The 20621-nt window shown below is 35.3% G+C and overlaps 1 protein-coding gene across 1 annotated transcript in view; it reads left to right on the top strand.

The window, feature by feature from the left end:
- THSD7A (thrombospondin type 1 domain containing 7A) overlaps positions 1–20424 on the top strand; it is a 222196-nt gene extending 201772 nt beyond the window's left edge. The window contains exons 21-29 of the mRNA XM_041466725.1: positions 2626–2743; positions 3439–3584; positions 4166–4340; positions 6421–6594; positions 7586–7681; positions 10759–10841; positions 11174–11384; positions 14752–14839; positions 16540–20424. Coding sequence (XP_041322659.1) covers positions 2626–2743; positions 3439–3584; positions 4166–4340; positions 6421–6594; positions 7586–7681; positions 10759–10841; positions 11174–11384; positions 14752–14839; positions 16540–16624 — 1176 coding nt within the window. The 3' untranslated portion in view covers positions 16625–20424. The remainder of the gene's footprint in view (positions 1–2625; positions 2744–3438; positions 3585–4165; positions 4341–6420; positions 6595–7585; positions 7682–10758; positions 10842–11173; positions 11385–14751; positions 14840–16539) is intronic.
- The last annotated feature ends 197 nt before the right edge of the window (positions 20425–20621 follow it).

Raw genomic sequence — 20621 nt, 5'->3', positions numbered from 1 at the left:
GTACTTGATGTATGAGTAAAGATTTGCTTAATTTATGTGTAGGTTCATTTACTGAATTATGTTTCTTATTATTATATGCAAAGAAGAGAGGTCATAATAGATAAACCTACACTGATCCCTAAGAAATTAAGACTCATTATAGCAGTGAGTTTCTATATTATATATAGCTCAAGAAAGTAATAAAGCCATATATAAAAAACCCCTTCATGCTGAATTTTGTCTATAACCATCTCCAGGTATGAGCACCAGCAGAGTTAAATACTGACATTCCATCTGAGCACCTGTGTTCTGATTTCCTTATGTGTCAATATGATCTTGTGTTTATTTGGGTTGATCAGCTAAAGAAGGTAGGCAGTCGTCCTGATTACTGCCAAGATAAAACAATTTTCAGAGCTTATTTCCAAGCCCTGGTTATGTTAATGTAGTTTTCCTCAAACTCTCAAAGCGTAGTAATACTGAATTCCTTGGTTTCTACTTATCACCAGAACTTGACTTCTCTTTCTTTGAATATTTAAAAATCCAATCACCTAAAGCAAGCTGATCTTGTTCATATTCATTTTTATAGACTTATTTTCATTCATTTACCATTAATTAAAGATGAGAATAGCCTAGAAACCAACATTTGTGTCTGCATTAAAAAGCAGACTTTGCTGGTTTATTGGTGAATAGTCTGCTTGTCAGATTATATGATTAACCTCCTGCAGCAGGGTTTAATCTAATGCCAAAAATTCCCATAAATGAATACAGATACTTCTTGTGGATCCCAGGATTTAAAGAGCATGCTGGTGTGGCAGTATGCTGGTGTGGCAGCCTGCTGCCCCTGGCGTGTGTCACCAGAAGCACAGAGTGCACAGGGGTAGCTTTCAGTACTTGATGTTGTTGAGTCAGAAACCACAGCTAATCCAGAACAAAAGCTTTAGTGTCAGGGAGTCAAATATTTTCTAAGCTCTTCAATTGAATTGTGGTTCATCAGTTCAAGGAAGGAGAGGGATGAGAAAGGAATATGTGAATACTATTGAACTACAACCTGTCAGTTGTTCCCCAGATCTATTTAAGCAGCACTTCAGTATCTAAGACCTGCAAATAGGAGGTCACTGTGAGTAATCTGGCCTTCAGCTTTCTCCTCTTCACTGTTAATATCTTTCTTGGGCTTTTCCCTCTTGAGCTGCTAAAGTCCAGCTGAGAAGACCAGTCTTGAAAGAGAGCAGTCATGTTTCTATAATTGGCAGGAATCAATTCAGCAGGCTTTAAAGCCTTTGCTCAGAAGGTTTGACCCAAATATGGACTTCAAAGAGGGTTCTCTAGCTTCCCAATCATCCAAATTCCAGATCATCCAAAGGTTTCAGGTGTTGTCTGTGTGTGATAGCTGTATAATCAAGGCTATACTGAACCACCGAGAAAAGCTAAGAACTCATTCTTTGATGTATAAAAGCAGAGGACTAAACCCTCATCTGTCCTAATAAGTAGTACTGCAAATGCAAATTTAAAGCTTGGTGAGTCTATCAGGAGGAGATATTTTCAGTACTTGTGGTAGCTTATTTATGGAGAACATGTTAATGTTGTGCCTAATTATTGCTCTATGCTTGTGTTTAGTAGGAAATAGTGTGTTTATCTCCCTTTTAAAATCTTAAATGCTGGTTTTATGTCATTAACTTTTCCAGTCATTAAAATTAATAGGTTTTGAAATGTCTTTTATAAGAACATAGAAATGGCTGTCCAGGATCAGAGCAAAGGAGCATGTAGTTGTTGTGCCATGTCTCGAGCATGAATATAAAACTCTTTCTTCCCTGGGAGGGGGTGTTGGACTGAATCATACCTGGAGAAAAACAGAGAACAGAATATATTTTTGGGAAAACTTGAGTCTTGAGATTAATTTCTCTGTCCTCTTCTCTCAGACTTCTCCAGCAACTGGAACTTCTACTTTATGGATGCTAGAGGATTCTGGATTTTTGCAACATTTTTCAGAAAAAAAATGAAAATATGTATATTTTTTTGAAAAATCATTGCCAGTGTCATGTCAATATCTTTATATGGACAGCATAATAGGATAGGATAGGGTGAATAGAATAGAGTAGAATAGAATAGAATAGAATAGAATAGAATAGAATAATAGACTTTGTAAGGAATGAGTAAGAAGCACAGACATACAAGAGTTTCCACCTACTCCTTTCACAGCTTCCACCTGTTTCAGCTCTTGAACAACATTTGCCTGACGGGTTTTCTGTGTGTTTAAACCTTCATATTTCTCTTCCACTTGCTCAGTCTCTCATCAGCTCCTGTAAACTTTCAGCATCTGCAACATCTTCTGAATATCCAGTACATGTTCATCCTCCTCCTTTTGCTAGTTTTGAACTTGGCTTCTAATATCACTTATATTCAGCTGTTCAGTATTTTTGCATTCCTCTTTCAAAATACTTCATAAATTGTGGTGCAAAAAGTAACATTTGGAGAAGAAGCCCTCCATTTATAGGTTCTAGTTTAGAAAATGATTGATGAAAATGGGATTTATGCATGCATATAAAGATCAGTATATGCATTAGGACTGTTTTGAAGTGTGAATTTTAGATGTCTTACTTAATTTACAGGCCTGGAGTTTTGTGCTAACCATTTAACACTTTCTTTCAGCTTGGTTTGGAAAAGACATGGCAAATGAATATATCCTGCGTGGTGGAATGTCCTGTGAACTGTCAGCTCTCAGACTGGTCCACTTGGTCGGAGTGCTCCCAAACATGTGGCCTTACAGGTCAGTACATACCTTTGGCATATTTTAAAGACTGAGAATTCCTCTTTCAGTTTATATAAGTATTTGAAATAGACCCTGTATCTCAGTGAAGCTGGGTAGCATATCACTCATGGTTGAAGAAGAGATAATTGTTGGATAAGCCTATTGTATTTTAGCTCTCTTTGGGCCCGAGTGAAGAGCCCTCCATCTTCTGCAAAATCTGGATGTAATGTTTCCTGCTCAGTGGCAGAAGGTTGTTCTTGTTTGCTGGAATCAATAAGACAATTATGGGACACATGTTTCTGTGTTAACTGAGGGAAGAACACAGCATGCTAGCTTCTTCTAGCAAGCCCCAGATGAGGAGCAGGAGTCTCCACTGAAATGGACAAACATGTTGTCACATTCATAAATAATATTTTTATTCAGGCTTCTGAACTAGGAAATTACTGCTTTTGTTTGCTGTTACAGGAACAATCCTAATCCTCCTGCACTTCTTACACTAAAAACAAATGACAGAATACAAAGTGTCTGACTTGGAAAATATTAATCCACACAACAGACAATACCCAACAGATCAGCTTTATAATTCAATTTGTGAAATCTGGAAAAAATTGCTTTACTCAAACACAATACTTTTCAGCAAAATAGAACTATCTTGAGGAATAAATCAGTCTAACCACTTTGGTTTTTTTTCATGTTGCTGGTTTTTGTTACAGGAAAAATGATCAGAAGAAGGACCATAAATCAGCCATTTCAGGGTGATGGGAGACCTTGTCCTTCTCAGATGGAGCAATTCAAACCCTGTCCAGTAAAACCTTGTTATCGATGGCAATATGGCCAATGGTCTACATGCAAAGTAGAGGTAAAAGCCATATGGGACTTAGAAGTTATGAAATGTGTGGGTCCAGGCATATTTGTGATATGTCTGGATACCTGCTTATCAGCTCTGTAAACAATTTGCTTCCCACCCCGCCCCTTACACAAAAACTAAAGCTTTTTTTTTCCTTAGATTTCATATTTATCAATGGATGCAACATCTTACAGATATTCAGTGTATAAATGTAAACTTCGGTACCTGAGCAGCATCTTTGCTAATAATTTAAATACTTCTATTGTAAAAGAATATCAGCAGAAATATATTTACATATTAGAAGATATCTTCACTTGACATACTGCTCTGGTTGCAATTGAAAGGCATAATTAGCTCTGTAATTTAAAGAACAAGAAACAGGACCAGAAATTTTGGGTTTGGTTTTTTGTTTGTTTGTTTGTTTTAGAAGTAATGAACCATGTCTACTCTTTTTTGTCTTCTTTTTCTCCTTATTGGAATGAATAAGTAGTTCAGGAAAAAATAATCGGAGATAGAGTGACATGTAACTCAGATCTAGTCTTTTGGCACTTTCTTCTGTTCAGTATCAGTCAATAAATGTTCTCCTTCTGTAGGACGCTCAATGTGGAGAGGGAACACGAGTGAGGAACATCTCCTGTGTGGTTTATGATGGATCCATTGAAGATGTTGGCAAAGTAGTAGATGAGGAATTCTGTGGAGATATAGAGCCTGTTATAGATGGCGATAAGAAGATAATACTCGAGGAAACCTGCACTTTCCCTTGTCCAGGTAACAAAGCTGTTCAAATAAATGTATTTCAAGATTAGTTGGGTGTCATTGTAGCTATTAGGGCCTAGCATTAGCCACAGGCAATTATATCTTTTCCATCTGCTTTACTGATTGGATTAATCCATCAAATGACCAACAGAGTTACTTTTTAGGAGTGGCTTCATGACAATAAATCAATTAGAAAAAATACTAGATTTTACATTTATAATAGACATGATCTCTCTGTCACAGATTGTATCTATGAATGTATTTTTTCACAAAATCTATTGAAATAACCTGTATTTAACTCCATAAGAAAGGGTGTTGGTTTACAGCTAAATCTTAGCGTTGAGTATGTAGACTACTAACAACTTTATTAATACTTTTACCAGTGGCTAAAAACTTGATGCCTTTTATGGATGTCTAAGGAAGATAAGCTAAGGCATCTTACTTTTTTCTTTAATAGTTCTATTCCAAATGAAACTAAAGTTGTGATCTCTGAGAAAACATGAGTGCCTCTAGTTGTTCAGCTCTCTGGATATGATGTGCTCTATTATTGCCTTTGTGAACTGAATCTAAAGGAGCTGTTATGAATGATCAGGTCCACGATGCTCATACTGAGACAGATTAAGAGCATATAAGAGCCATTTAATTTCCAATAAAAACCCTCCAGTTCATTCCAAACACTTACTTGTAGAATTTGAAGCACATTGCTGTTGTTCAGTAGCTATTAATGATGAATCTTCAGAAGAGGTGATAAACTCCTTCAGTTCTAATGCAGCTATTATTTCATACCAGTACTCTATTTTCATTCTCTTGAAACTCTCCTCTTTCCCAGAGTTTTTTTCCCAGTTCATTTCAAATTGGACTGAAGGTAAAGTTGTCTCAATAAATAGAAATTAATAAAAAAATTGAGAGATTTCCATCACTGCTTTGTACATAGCATTCCAATTTCATCATTTTCATGTATTTTTACTTCTTAAATGGAAACTGGAAGAATAAAAAGACTGTAGTTATCTTTTCATATTAGTGAATTTTATAAAAAAAATATAGCTGCTTACTGATTGCTTTAAAAATTTTGCTGAGCAGGGACCTGTTCTTCAACAATCTCACATTTAGCCAGCAAGAATAACTGCCCTGTGGGGATGTGCTAATGATACGCTCCAGCTAATGTTTCCAAAAAATCTTCTTGTTTTCCTATTATGTATACATCAGTTCGTCAATTATTCATTTCTTTGCATGCTTTCCTAAGGTTGGCAAATAAAATTCCTTCATTAATCAGGCATTCGGTCAACACGGTACTGATTATATCTGTCATCAGTATAATGCAAGGTAGCATGAATTTTTAATGGCTTTCTCACTGAAATAATGAGAACTAAGAGGTTTATTTATGAGTTTGTGCACAGTCTAGTCCCATTTTCAACTGCAATTTTAACAAAATGGTTTCTTTGTGTTGTGCCTCAGATATTCCTTAAATGTTCTGTAGCTGATTGTGCTAATTAGTGTCATTAATATGATTTTATTTTTCAGTTTTACACTATGGAATTCTACAGGTCTATTATCCTAACATGAAATAGCAAGAACAGACATTTTAATCATGTTTCCATTTCCCTTTCTTGCAAAGGATTTTCCCTCAGTTGCTTCTACATCTATTTAGAGAAATATAAGCAATAATTAGTCTTCTTAATACTAGACAATGTTTTCTGACATCAAAGATGAATTGAAAAAAAATAAGTAAATTTAGCATAAGACATAGAGTGCACAATATCTTAAAATGTACAAAAATCTAGACGTTGGGTAGAGCATTGCAAAGAGATTCATAATGACCATGCTCTCATGGGAATATGGCAAGAAACTAAAACTGCATTAGAGCAAATAGCCCTTATATAACCTTTTTGTATTTTCTACAACACAGACATTCAGCTAGTATAAAAATGTTATCTTTTCTACACTATGAGTCAAGTCTAAAAAGAGAGATGAAAGGAACTAAAAAGAAGGAAAAATAAAAAACTGTACTTGGGACATTTTTTTAAGACATATTCAGTGTAAAAAGTTCTTCACATACGATGACCATTCATCCTATAAAACTGCTCTTTGACAGGGGACTGTTACTTGAGAGAGTGGTCAGAATGGAGCCTTTGCCAGCTAACCTGTTTTAATGGTGAGGATCTTGGGTTTGGAGGAGTACAAGTCCGATCTAGAGCAGTGATCATCCAGGACTTAGAGAATCAACATCTTTGTCCAGAACAGGCTTTGGAAACAAGACCATGCAATGGTAAGCACCAAAATATATGTAAGGCTGATTCCTGTAAGAAAAAAAAAAAGAGAACAACCATAATTTTGTTTTCTTTCTGTTCATGGTAATGATTTTAGGCAAATGCAAATTTGATAAACAGAAATGCACTTAAATTATTGTTTTCCACAGATCAACCATAAAGAGAAAAACTTTCAAGTGGTTACTATCATATGCCACCCCTCTAGAATTATTCTTTTTTAATAATGACATTTCTTTTTATATGGAACAAAGAATTTCCCTATATGTTTAGTAACATGAACAAAAAGAAATCTCTGAGTTTTGATTCATAACCAGATTTAGATTTCTTTCTACCCTTTGAATTGTCAGTTGCATGACAATATCATTAAAATGTCTCAGCCATGCTTACCACTGCTAGTAGACAAATCGTCTAAGAAAAGTAGTTTCCTGTACCAACCTGCCCATTCAGAGGCTGGATTGGACAAAAAGGAATTTTGTATTTATGATAGAGAGCTAAGGTGCAGAAGGACTCCATGATTCATCCCAGACCATAGGAGATGTGCACAGAAGAGCTGAGACATGAAGCCAGATGTAGCCCTAGCCACTTCACCAAACACTGGAGCACTGGCTGAAGCTCAGTGTTACCAGGAAAGGAACCTGACCTCTAAATGAGTTTTGCACAACAGATGGGCCACAACCATTATGAGCTTATTGGAAACATTTCTTCTACTCGTTTACTGCATTAGGCTTGCTCATAATCCTAGTTAGTGTCTCAGACACATCTGATGTATTCTCTATGTGCCCAGTAAGTGCAGGAGACCCTGGGAGCTCCACATGTGTGGTTCAGTGCTGGATGAAGGAGAAAGGGGCTTACTTAATAACTATACAAGCCATTAATGATAATGAGTGTGGCCACAAAATGAGAATGGTCAGCTGATGAGCGTGGCTGCTGCCTGTGGTAGTGTATAACCTTGTCATTAAATGTCTTGAAATGTGAATTTTCTCTGTGCAGATGGGCAATGCTACGAGTACAAGTGGATGGCTAGCCCATGGAAGGGATCCTCTCGGACTGTGTGGTGCCAAAGGTCAGATGGTTTAAATGTCACAGGTAACTACTCATTTTAGCTGATTCCTGTAAAAACCCAAAAAAACAAAAAAAAACACCAAAACAACAAAAAACAAACAAAAAAAAAAAAAAAAAAAAAAAAAAACACAAAACAAAACCAAAAAAACCAAACACCTGGAAAACAGGTGGATAATGTGTTTTCCCAACAAACTGAAAGAAAAAAAAACCTTCCAGGTGTATGAATCCAAATCATCTTTTTTGCATATTAAAGATATTTCTTTTCCAAAATCATGCAGCATGCAATGCTTAAAGTAAATATAAATATTGTCTTCTGTAGTGGACCTGAAATGTTTTACATTGTATGTGTTTGGAGTTTTTTTACTATAGGCATCTTTACACTTCTAAATGTAGGGTTTCAAATTTCAGGCCTTACAACAAATAACATTTTTGTGTGTTACGGGTCATTTCAGTGCCTATACAAAGGCCAAGAAAGTTGCACAGCTTGATAATACCATCCATATATGATATATCTCCTTAAAGTTACAAAATATAAAATTTTAATAAATGTGCTAATCTGAGTTTATTTCTTTACTTCAATGCCATAAATCTGTGTCAGGATACATAATGGACTGCTATGGGTTGTTGTGACTTCTTGTGCAAGCCAAAACACAAAAAACATGAATTAGGAACAACTGAGATCTCAGAAGAAAACCTTCATATGAATCTATTTATATGGATTTATATATTGGCAATAGGGATTCATTTAAGCTAAGAGTTATGCATTTATTTAAATAATTTTTGTGTCAGACCAAGTGATAGTCAAAGAATCCCAGAGACTGTAAACATATCCTCAATGCCAGCTGCTGTCAGGTTAGTCACAGCAGAGGAGCTGTTATTTGTGTATTGCCACCACAATACTTCTTCATGATGGAGTCCACCACTACTGTCTTTGTAACAGTAGAAATAAAATATTTGTGTTATTTTTACAAGGTGTTGAAATAATAGCTCAAAGTCTCTTGAAAATCTTAACTTGTGGTGTAGGACTATTAAAGCACATCTTGTTCACAAGAATTGCAACAGGGCATTATTCATGAACCTTGATTTCTTTCTGCTTAGCTAAGATGTTTCTATGGTAAGTAAAACTCTAAAAGACTATTCTTATTGAGATTAATATAGGATATTATTTACTAAAGGTCCTATAGGATTTGAAGTACATAGCATCTTGAACATTACAGGTCTAAGATGTCAAAATCAGAATACATTCATAAATCACAGTCACTCACATGAAAATAATAATTTATTCTGATGTTACTGAATACAGCCTTGTGATAACTTCTAGGAAAGATGAATGTTTGCCTGTGTATTATTGGCAAATTTTTCATAATAGGACCTTCAAGGCAGACAAACCTCAGACCTATATTGTATCACTTTTTTTTCAAAATTTGTTTGTATGTGGCTTTAAGCTGTGATAATTTTCTGATTTGAAAGGAAGACTAATGGAATATTCCAGAACATGCAATCATTGGTCTCCATGCAACACAAAACTATATTTTTCATATGTTTCTGTTAAATGTTAGTTTTCATTGTTTTTATGATAGCTTTCAAATGCAGCACTTAAATATTCTATTGTATTAAATATATAATGTAGAGGGAACATCTCTACATTAAATATACAGTAGTGAACCAGATTTTAATTTACATTTCTACATTTTCTGAAAGTTTTTTGTATAAACTACAGTATTTATGAGCTCATTGATGTGATATACACACATACATGATAGATTTAAATTGAGATCACCTATTTTGATTCAGAAGCAACCCGTATCTTTGATTACTGTGTCTTGTCAGCCTTAGTCTTGCACATTTGGATTCAACGTAGTGTATTTTAATTCAGACATTATTAAATAACTGTTGTTAGTATTTTAAGGTCTTTTTCTATTTACTCACTTGCATAATATCATTGTGCTGAATAGTTCTTTTTTACTTGAAGGTGTTATTTCCCATGGGCGATGAGGCAACTCTTTTCTTCTGCTTCCTTGGATGACTGATATTTTATTACATAGATTCCCACAGGCATGTGATTTGTATGCTAGGATGTATGATTTTCTTTTCTGGGGGTGGGGAAAACTTATGGCAACCAGCAGGGTTTTCTTTGTTCTTCACCAGCCATCCCGTTAACACTTGGATCTGCGTAACCACCACTAACTGCATCTGCTATGGTTGTGGCCAACCTCAGCTATCAGGATTTCATCATCATATCACACCAGTATAAAAATTGTATTAATTTGGGAGATGCATGATAAGTTGTCCTGTAGCAGTAAAAATTTTAAACAATGTGATTCATATCCCTCTTCTATAAGCTAAAAGGAAACACAGGTAAATCCAAACTGATTCTGAATGTATTTAAAAGTCATTCTGGCTGAAGTGATAGTGAAATCCTGATTGTGTGTACTGGTCCATAACAATAACTGCACTATATATAAAGCTGTAGAAATGAAAACTAGGTCTGTATAAAAAGGGAAAAGACTAAAACTCACAACATCATCAGGATTGTAACATTCAGTATATGCTTTACTGATAAATCTGCTTTCCTTTGTAAAATCTCAGACAAACATGAAGCCTTGATTCATAAAGGCATGTGTAAAAGTGACCCAGTAGCAGCAGAAAACAGGTATCCTTTCATAAACAGGATGAGTAACTTGTTTTCAGTTCAATAGGAAAATATATAAATAAAAAAGATTGTTTTATTTCTATTGTGGCCACAGTTTCAGTATGTAAGTCATAAGGAGGGCCCTAGAGAACCAAATCAGTTCCCTTGAGTACGACAAAGCATTTAAATTGGTTTTGTGGGCAATTCACCAAAGGCAAAAAAAGGGAAAACAAAAGGCTCCATTGCCAAATATTAGTTCTCTGAAATGAACATGGGATTAAATACATTTGCTCTATCCTTACTCTACATATAAGAAAAAACTTGATTCCAACTATCCTTCACCTTGGAATAAAAAAAGGACTCTTACATTCAAACTAGCAACAAGATTGTCATCCATGATATAGTGCAGCAAATAATTTCATCACTGGTGAGGTATTACCATGTGAAAATATCATTTTCTGTCCTACAGGGGGCTGTTTAGTGATGCGCCAACCAGATGCTGACAGGTCATGTAACCCACCGTGCAGCCAACCCCACGCTTACTGCAGTGAGGTATGTGCTACTGCATTGGAGCATAGAACACTCCCACGAGAGCTTCCCACATCTCTTGATTACAAAGATTATGCCAACAAAAAGTATTTTCAGAGATTTTACTAGTTACAAATTTGTTAAAATCCACCTCGCACAATTTTCTACCTTTCAATTAAATAAATGTTAAATAGTTGATATGGTATGAACTTGCATAAAAATATATGAAGAGGTACTCTCCAGGCTAGCACTCATCAAAACAGTCTTCTCTTCCAGTCATCCATGTTGTTATGCTTTATAGCTCACAGAAAACCTTCTTTTTCCAGTACCCGTTGTAAAACACTTGTTCCCTACAGACTAAGACTTGCAGTTGTGAAGACGGATACACTGAAGTCATGTCCTCCGATGGCACACTCGAGCAGTGCACTCTCATCCCCGTGGTGGTCATCCCCACCATGGAGGACAAAAAGGGAGATGTGAAAACCAGTCGAGCTGTGAACCCTACCCAGCCTTCCAGTAACCAGACAGGACGGGGAAGGACCTGGTTTCTGCAGCCTTTTGGGCCAGGTGAAGTCATGCAATGAGCAGTTCTTAGGGCTAAGTACTGCTGGAGGGTCTGGCATTTATTTTTTTGCATACCTAGGAAGATCAGAAAAACCCTTGACTGTTCATTTAAGAAGGCAGGCATGTACTCTCACTGAAAACAAAGAAAGAGGCATAAGTAAACACCTAGCCCTCTCACTACTCCATCAATACATTTAGTGAAATCTTATATTGCAGATTTCCTTTTAGCCATTCTACCTGTTAAAATTCACAGAAGCTATTTGAAATGTGACAGTGGAAGGGAGTTTGCTGCAAAGATGCAAGCCAATATATTAAATTATGGTGTCCTAACCAATAATTCTGTTGACAGAGGAATGAAAGGATAGCACTGAAGACTGCAAAGAGTAAAGGCTTCTTAAAATTTGCAGACAATAGCACAAATTGTAGAAAATAATTGGTATAGGTATGCTAATGCTTTTCTGACATATCCATATTTATAATAATTCATGTTAGTCAAATGCTAACCATATTATTGATATTTAGCATAGGCCTGCTGTAAGTCTCTTTGAGCAATATTTGCTTTTATGATGGACCATATTCTTTAGAGCTGAGCAAAGACTTACATGCAAGAGTGATGTAAAATATAAGTTATTTCATAAAAAATACTTCATAAAGTCCATCATGTAATCAGATGTCAGTAAATATTTTTAGTCCTACTAAATATTTGGATAAAAAAGTTAATTAACAAAATAATTTCACATAAGAGATATGTTGTCTGTCCAAAATATTATTAATATGGAAGAGAGAAAATGGTAATAGTCTTAAGCATCTCTTAAGTCACATAGGGCTAAATATACTAATATACTTGTGTATTAGTGTAGTCATTTATTTCTAAAGGGTTTTTTGATGTTTTTAATTGCAGAATTGAAAGTAATATCTTTACATGCGTAATCCATAAGGTATTTCTAATTGAGATTTATAAAAATATTTCTAATATACAGATTAAATAATGTTTGGGTTAGAAATTAGAAATATTAATATTAGATCCCATTAGTCCTACTAGTGTTTATTATTATTTGTACTTTGATATTTTATTTTATGCATGCAATAAAATGGTCTTTACTCCAAGTACTTTAATCAACAATAAAAAAATAGAAAATTAAACCTTTCTGGTCCTCTTTTAAAAACAGCATTTTACCAAATATGTTATTATTTACTCATTTTAGCTAATCCCTCCTGAAAATGCCCAGAGGATGTGTTGTAGCATGCAGAGTGATAGCAGTAAGCAAATATCAGACAGTCCCCTTCAGCAATTTATGAATATGGATACTCTTGTGAGCTCAGGGAACAAGGTACTTTTGAGAAACTTCATGAAAACTCACCAATTTTATGTAATTTGAGTTGGGAAGGAGACACAGCTCAGTTCAGATAATCTTAAACATACTTAATAGAACGAATACTTTATGCAGTGAAGTTATGAGCAAGTGTGAGAGAAAGTGAATATTTTCCAATTCTGATAAGATTTAGGCTTGATTGTTTTATTTCAGGATTGGATATCTATTGGAAAGGTTTGGGTTTACTCTGGCATGATTATTTTTTTCCTCACAGTTTCTAAGTCTAGATCTAAAATAGGTCTTTCATTTTCTTCCACAAATTACATTGCAGTTCCAGAAAAGAAGTTCTGTTAAAACTGTTAAAACTGTTCTCTTCAGTTGTCTGGGCTGAGGTATTACCACAAAAAGATTAATCTGAGATGCCACTTCCCTTGCATACTTAGAAATAATCTGTCCAGAGAGAATTCAGAAAGCCTGAGTCAGAGGTCAGCAGTTGCATAATGGGAACGACCTCATTAACAGAGTTCCTTGCTTTGACAAAAACAAATAAATCTGTATACAAGACATTGCCAGCCTTTTTTTCAAGGAGACGTTACTATTTTTAAAAAACCTAAGCCTCTTACATTTACCAATGGAAATAATCCAAGGAGAGGGGAAACTAACCTATTTAGCAGTACTAAAGTCTGAATTCTTCTCATTGATATTATTGTATCATAGGGTATGTCAGGTCAAATCTACTGTTCCATTAATCTTTAACAGATCAGTTATTTCAGTTATGTCACTTAGTTAAAATGTTTCATTAGGTTGATTAAGGTAACAAAGGTAAAACGTTCTGATATTAATTAGTCTTGAACAACTTGTCCACATGACAGCAAGACTTTGCATTGCTGCAGACCAGAAGGCCTGAGCTTAACTGCATAGCAATGGAGATCACTGCTCTGTAACCAAGCAATCTAACTTCTGTTAATATTATTGTGGAAATAAAAACTGCATTGATGATGTCTTTTTCTTCTGCAGAGCTAACGAGAAGCACTAAGTGTTTGGTCAGAAAAATTTTAGCTGTATTTGCTTACATTGAAAATACCCACAACTTCATGAAATAAAACTTGTACCACTTGAAAATTAAATAATTCAGTTTTATAATTATGATTTTTTTTTTATCATCAAAGAGATGCAACAAGGCTAGCTAATCCCCTGGAAAACAATGCTAGTAAAAAGCCATTTAGAAATTTGAAAAATTAGTTGGATGAAACTAGTGAGTCAAAAAGCATTCACTCCTTTAGTTGTGATATGATCATTTGGGGGCAGAGCAAAACCCCATGGACAAAGCCACATAATTTTCTTCATAGACATGGGTGCATCTGAGGCAAGAAGGAGAGTGGTATCTATGCCTAAACCTCCAGGGACATCATGTCCAAAATACAAACTGCACAGGCTACACATAAACACAGCCCTAATCAACAGACAGTTGTTTTATTTGCAGCATGGGCTGGGTTTTTTTGTGTATTTTTATTTTGTGAGGAGAAGTTATTTATAACAGCAAGACTTTTATTTATTACGGAAAGAAATTTTAAAATTTTGCTACTTTATGCAGTAGTAAAAGTTGTGTATGTGCAGCTAAGGGATGGATGACATACAGCATGCTAAGGACATTTAAAAACATACAAGTAAACAGGAACAGGAATTAAAATAACAGGCAGATTGCTTTACCAGAGCTAGAATTGAAAGTAATGCTAAATGAGTCCCCGGCTGATGCACTGCCCTGTGATCACACTGAGGGATTGCTCGCTACCAGGAGAACAAAAGCTGAGTTTCTGGGTCTCTGACCTGCTGCCGCCACCCCAGATCTCAGCTCCATTTGAATTATCCTGACTTCAACTGAAAAGCAGAGCACAGAGAAGTCATTGCTCAGTTATTTAACAATATTTACTCTGATTAAACTGTAACTGCTAGTGAAGGCATTTATTTGGATTATTAAAGTATTTCTATGCTATAGCAGAACTAATAATTCAACTAGACTAACTCAAACACTACTGACTAACATTCGTTCCTTTTAGATGGGAGGCTGAAGACCTGGGTTTATGGTGTAGCTGCTGGTGCATTTGTTTTACTCATCTTTATTGTTTCTATGATCTATCTAGCCTGGTGAGTTCTTTAATTATTTATAAGAAAACAGTCCCCTCACAGACTGTAATGAAAATGTTTACATCTGCTGCTGTAGAAACTGCCGGCACTTCTGTGAACTGCAGTGTTTAATTTGCCTTGTCCTTTTGTCCAGAATTAGGTTAGCAGATTCTGGTTGTACTCTAGATGATGGATCACCACATGCTCTTCTGAGGGTATAAGAACTTACAAATATGGGGTAGCTTAGTGTACAGCTCATTTTTGCTCAGTTTATCTTGGTTCTTACATACAATGTCCAGAATCATTTTATTGTATCTGTATAAAAAATGCTGAGAGAAATAGCAACAAGGAAATTGAGTAACCAGGCAAATCATATTTTATATTTGATGAGATACAGAACCAGAAAAAATCTGAAAACTTTCTTACCTTTTTAATACATGAAAGAATTCTTTTTTGAACAAGTCACCTTTGAGAATGTGCTCCCTAAAGTTTTCTAGGTCCTGTTTGGAATTTCTGATCCAGATGTCAGTACAGGTGAAAGGTGAGGGAAGTGTGGTCATGTACATCAGGCTCTTGGCTGTACTGCATTAGTAGGCATTTGGGGGGCTTCTGGGTATGCTTGCTATTCAGTAAACTTTGCCCAAAACCTCACTTCTGTCTAGGTAATATAAAAGTTCTTTTGGGTTTTTTTGGTTATTTTTTGTTTGATTGATTGTTTGTTTTTTGTGTGGGGTGTTTTTTTTGTTTGGTTGAGGGTTTTTGTTGTTGTTGTTGTTTATTTTGGTTTTTGTTGTTGTTGGGGTTTGTTTGTTTCTTTGGGTTTTCTTTGTGGTCTTTCTGTTTTGCTTAGTTGGTTGGTTTTTTGGGGGGGTGGGGCTTGAGGGAGAGGAAATCAATTAGTATTCAACAACACTGCAGATTGTTTGGACTGGAACCTGTGGCTGCTGCAAGTAATTGTAACAAAAGGTTTCCTATAAAAGATTCAGATTTGAGCAGCCTAAAGTGACACAGCTGAAATAAGATTTGGACAAGACTGAGGATGCACAGGCCTGATTTACAGAAATGCTTACATTACACTCTAAAAGAAGACTAGTACTAAAGCGTGGATAAATATTCATTCTCCTTTGGCCTGGTAATTTTCTAAAACTATATCAAATGAATTGGAAATACTGCTGGATTAAAATGTAATTCAAGGCTAGACAAGGAATGTTATGGCAAACAACCATACCTCTGCTATTAATGACTGGTTTGATTATAACATCTAGAATTAATTGTAGGAATTCCAGCAAGTATAATGAGATAAAACCAACCAAAAGATGGATCTTTCCTGTGGAAACCCTTGATGTGTCAAGAGAGGTTTAATATTTGAGTCACGTAATTTAAAAGAACCTGATTGCAGCTTTGATACATGACCAAATATTGCATGTCAGGCTCTGAATTCTTCTGAAAACTGAGTGATGTTGCAGGAGTACCTGCCACGGATTTCATCAAGTCACATGAGCATCATAACAGCTTGTTTCTGAACAACTGAGCTTTGAATTAGATATTGCTTTGGGTTGATAAAGGGATAATTAGTGATCCCAGTAAAGGTTTTAGGGTTATAGCTTTTAAACAAATAACTGAATGCATTATCAGCATGCTTATCTTTCAGTTAAGACTGAAATACATTTTTGTATGCTATTAGTTTCTTGTTCTATTTACAAATTATCTTATTATTTCAGCAAAAAGCCAAAGAAGCCCCAGAGAAGGCAGAACAACCGACTGAAACCTTTAACCTTGGCTTATGATGGAGACGCAGACATGTAAACTATGACTTCTCATGGTGACAAATGGAGTCTAAACTATGGGAATGAAATCAGAAGGTGTCCAAAGCCACAGGGATTTTCTATGGAGTGGATTAAGTGTTTTGAATTTTCTTTTTTGTAACTGCACCATAGATAAAGAAGGATGGATTTCATAATGCCTACTGATATTGAAGGTATTATTGCTTTACTTTAGACCATCAGCACCGAGAAATCAGGCAGAATCACATTAATAGACACTGCAGTTGGAGATTTGTGGTGTTTCCTCAGTCTTAGAACTGAGCACCACTTCTGCCTCCGGAATACTGTATCTGACATAGTATTAACACTTGGAAGCCCCTGCATCATTAACCACGTATAATCAGTACGCATGAGGAGTTTGTACCAAGCTGTCTATGACTCTTTATATTCAAACGTAATATGTATACTCGGTTGAACCATATGTATTATTCTATCAGATTATATACATGATGAAGAGCATTTTAGTGCTTAGTACAATATTAACTTTTAACTGGGATTAATGCACTAAGCAAGTTCAACAGTTTGCCAGTTGATGATAACTTGTGTTAACCTGTGTTTCAGAGGGCAATGACTCACTTGCAAAATTCTGTCCTGTTACCACTCCAAATTATAAAGGCCTCATGTGTACATCCAGAGAGGAGGCATTCTCAGATTCACTATTTTCTAGTGGTTGGTGTCTGGAAAAAATACCTGCTGTAAATGTTACAATACGTTTCTACTTTCTCTAACTCAAACTGTTGCCTGCATCTTTTTTGCTACATGTAAGGCAAATTTTTGCACTATATTAGTGCAGCATGATATGCACTTAACTAGTATTGCCATAGAAACTGCCTCTTTTCAGAAAGGATAATGATGTGTCTTGTGCAAGGAGTGTCAAGTAGACAGGTCTTGAATCCTGAAGAGAGTAGTGTTCAGTTTGGACTGCGACGGGATGGAATCAGCTACAACGTTTGCTGTACACACACCGTTCCTCATCACAGCAGCCACTTGTACTCTACACCATGGCAGTAATACAAGTGTCTAGTTTCTTGCCCCATCTACCTATACTGGTATAGATTGTCCTGCTGGTTTCTAATTGTACTTTGAAGGCTGTTTATGACTAGATTTTTTATATTTGTTAACTTTGTTAGAAAAAAAAAGAAAAGAAAAAGAAAAGTGGTTGCCCTGAGTGACATACTTCTTGTCTAAAAAGGTGTTTGGATTGTTCAACTAAAATAAAATGATTTTACTTTCCTTCTGTTAATGAGAGCTCTTTCACTGTTTCTGGCAGTGCAATACTCAGAGACGTTTTGTCTTTTCTAATTAGGATAATTCAATAGACTCTTTTAATTATTCAGTTAAACTCCTGAGTGTACTGGCAAATAAACAACAAAGTCAATAGTTCTGCCATTTTAGTACTCATGACTTTTTAAAAAACTCTGGAAGTATGAAAACTCACTGTTAACCTCTTCCATGCTTATGGCTTTTCAGTGTTAGGCTTCCAGCATGAAGCTCATTGACTTGCCATTCATGTGACATGGTTGTTACGGATGGGCTCCATGACCTGAGAAGGGTTTTTCTCCTCAAATGGCTTCTGTGTGCAGCCGGAACGTACAAGTGACTGTGCCACTACTAAGCAATATAAAACTTTATCAGGCAACCTCTCAAAAAGATTTGCTACATGAAGTTCAATATTAGGTTCTCAGGTCTTTTTTATAACCTAAACCACTTCTGCCTACTCATCACTATTTACTCAAGAAGCACCAGTTTTTGCACACTGAATGAAACTAGCTTTGCAAACTTTGGCCCAGATCCACTGAAATCAATGACAAGGCTCTCATGGACATCAATGGGTAATGTCAGTTCTTGAAAATAGACACCTTCATTCTATGTAGAATAATTCTTGAAACCAGTGAGTATTTTGTGGATATTCAAGAGAGATTATGGTCCTACTTTACTTAGCTGCCATATTACCAGTGTGATGTTACTGCATCAAGAAAATTACCTTCATCCCACTGTGTAGGTATTCCCCAAATGGGAATGATGAGCAGAGGAACAATGGTAACCATCTTTGGTGCAGGTTTAATTTCTCATTTTATACCTTGATCCAGCTGCAGCTGATGAAGTTTCATGGCCCCTGCCACAACAGTGGTTCATGCATATATGTGTTTCAGCACTGGAGTATTCAGTCTTACATCACTTTGTAGAGATCCATTGCAATACAAAAAATACAAATCTTGATAATTTTAATTTTCAGCATTCTTGAGTAGAAAACAAGAAATATCTGGTTGGTTCCTCTTTTGTCAGACACACAAAAAAAAAAACCCCATGGAAAAACTATAAAGTGTTAAAGAACAATAATTACACCTGGAGACAGATTTTAATAATCATTTCTGTTTTTTAAAAAGTCTGATTCTGTGTTGTCGAATAGTTTTGGACCAAGAGGGCATTCAGGGAACAGGGTTTCTTTCATTGGCAATGAGTCATCCTTATTTATGACACTGGCTGGTCTTAGCAGGACCTGTTGCCTAGCTCTTGCCTTGAAGAATTTTATGCCCTAAATCTAAGCATTTAATAACTTGAAGTTAAAGGTATGACATCTCCTTTTCCTTACCACATTAAATGGATAAACAGAGAGATAGGAGGGTTTTTTAAGTATGTTTGGCCTTCGCAATCCATGCAAGTATTTTAGTATGTGTTACATTTTATATCTGATCAGTGAATATCTGGTGCACATCTGCATCATACTAGTGCTGCATTTAAAATCTAGAGTGCATTTTTATTATTATTTTTTCTATGAACAAAATGCATGGAAATTTGAAGCCAGAGTGGCTTCCCTCATTATCAAGAAAAAAAATACTAGGCTGTAAGGAAGGCTGAAATTTTATGTAAATCTAAGTGTTGCAAAGGTGATTAAGCCCTCTAGCATTGAAACAGAAGTAAATAATATGTGAATTATCAATATAGAATGAAAAGCAATTTGCTTTAAAAATCAGAGTGCTTCTACAAATCCAGTGCCTAAAGCAGCCACTACTGTAGATTATTAGTTTGTGAAAGTCATGTTTCCAGTGATCGAATAAACCATTCAGAAAATAGCAAAGTAGATATTTTCCTGTTGATGTGGTGGTTTATATTTTCCTTTTTAAAACTGTAGTTTCTAGCTTACTGTGTCTGCTTTGAGTCCTGGAGCAGTTCCTTTTTGAAGCTTTGATGCAAGTGCACAAGCCTGTTTATATTTGGTACAAAGCATCAATTTTGAAACGCCCTTCCTCCTGCCAAAATGTATTAAATTTTTTTTTCCAATCTTACGATTTGAAGAGAGCAATTTAAAAACTCTATGTATAAATCACTGTAAAATATACCTTGAATTAAATGGAAATCTGTCTTTTTACCTTTATGTAAATTGTTCAGAGTTAAGAGTTTATTTTGCCTAACTTAATTTACTTGAATATTTATTTTGTAGAATGAGGAGGCAGCTGTCTGAGGAATGTTTACCTTTTTTTTTTTGTTAATGTTAATTTGTAAATTGTGTAATGCATTTTTATTTTTTAAATTATGTACATTTCTTTTTTAATGCACAAAATGTTTACGTACAACTACTACTGCAAATTTGTGTATATTGTCACTAAGCTTTATTCAGTTAATACAGATGATGTGAAAATGTAACAAGTCTTACATTTTCATCTGGGTTATTTTTACATAACTGATGTATTGCTGACAATAAATAAAAACACAAAATCATTTAATGTCTTTTTTTTAATAAATGTAGTATACTATGCTGAGATAGAGTAACAATAAAAGCCAGATCCCTAAAATATGACCACCTTTTAAATAGTCTCTTCTTTTTTCTGAAAGGCATTAGCAAACATATTCTTGTTAAAAATTAGTCTTTCTATTTAAAAAGAAAAATACTTTCTGATGCTATGGTAACAATCAAGTCTGTTGCTACAGTCCTAGTTGACCTGGAAATTTACAAAACATATTTTGTCGATTGATAAATA

Source organism: Pyrgilauda ruficollis, unplaced genomic scaffold (genome assembly GCF_017590135.1).
Source record: "Pyrgilauda ruficollis isolate IOZ18807 unplaced genomic scaffold, ASM1759013v1 scaffold2, whole genome shotgun sequence".
NCBI classification, from domain to species: Eukaryota; Metazoa; Chordata; class Aves; order Passeriformes; family Passeridae; genus Pyrgilauda; species Pyrgilauda ruficollis.
The sequence above is the reverse complement of the archived record's forward strand: the minus strand, read 5'-3'. Positions and strand labels throughout refer to the sequence as shown.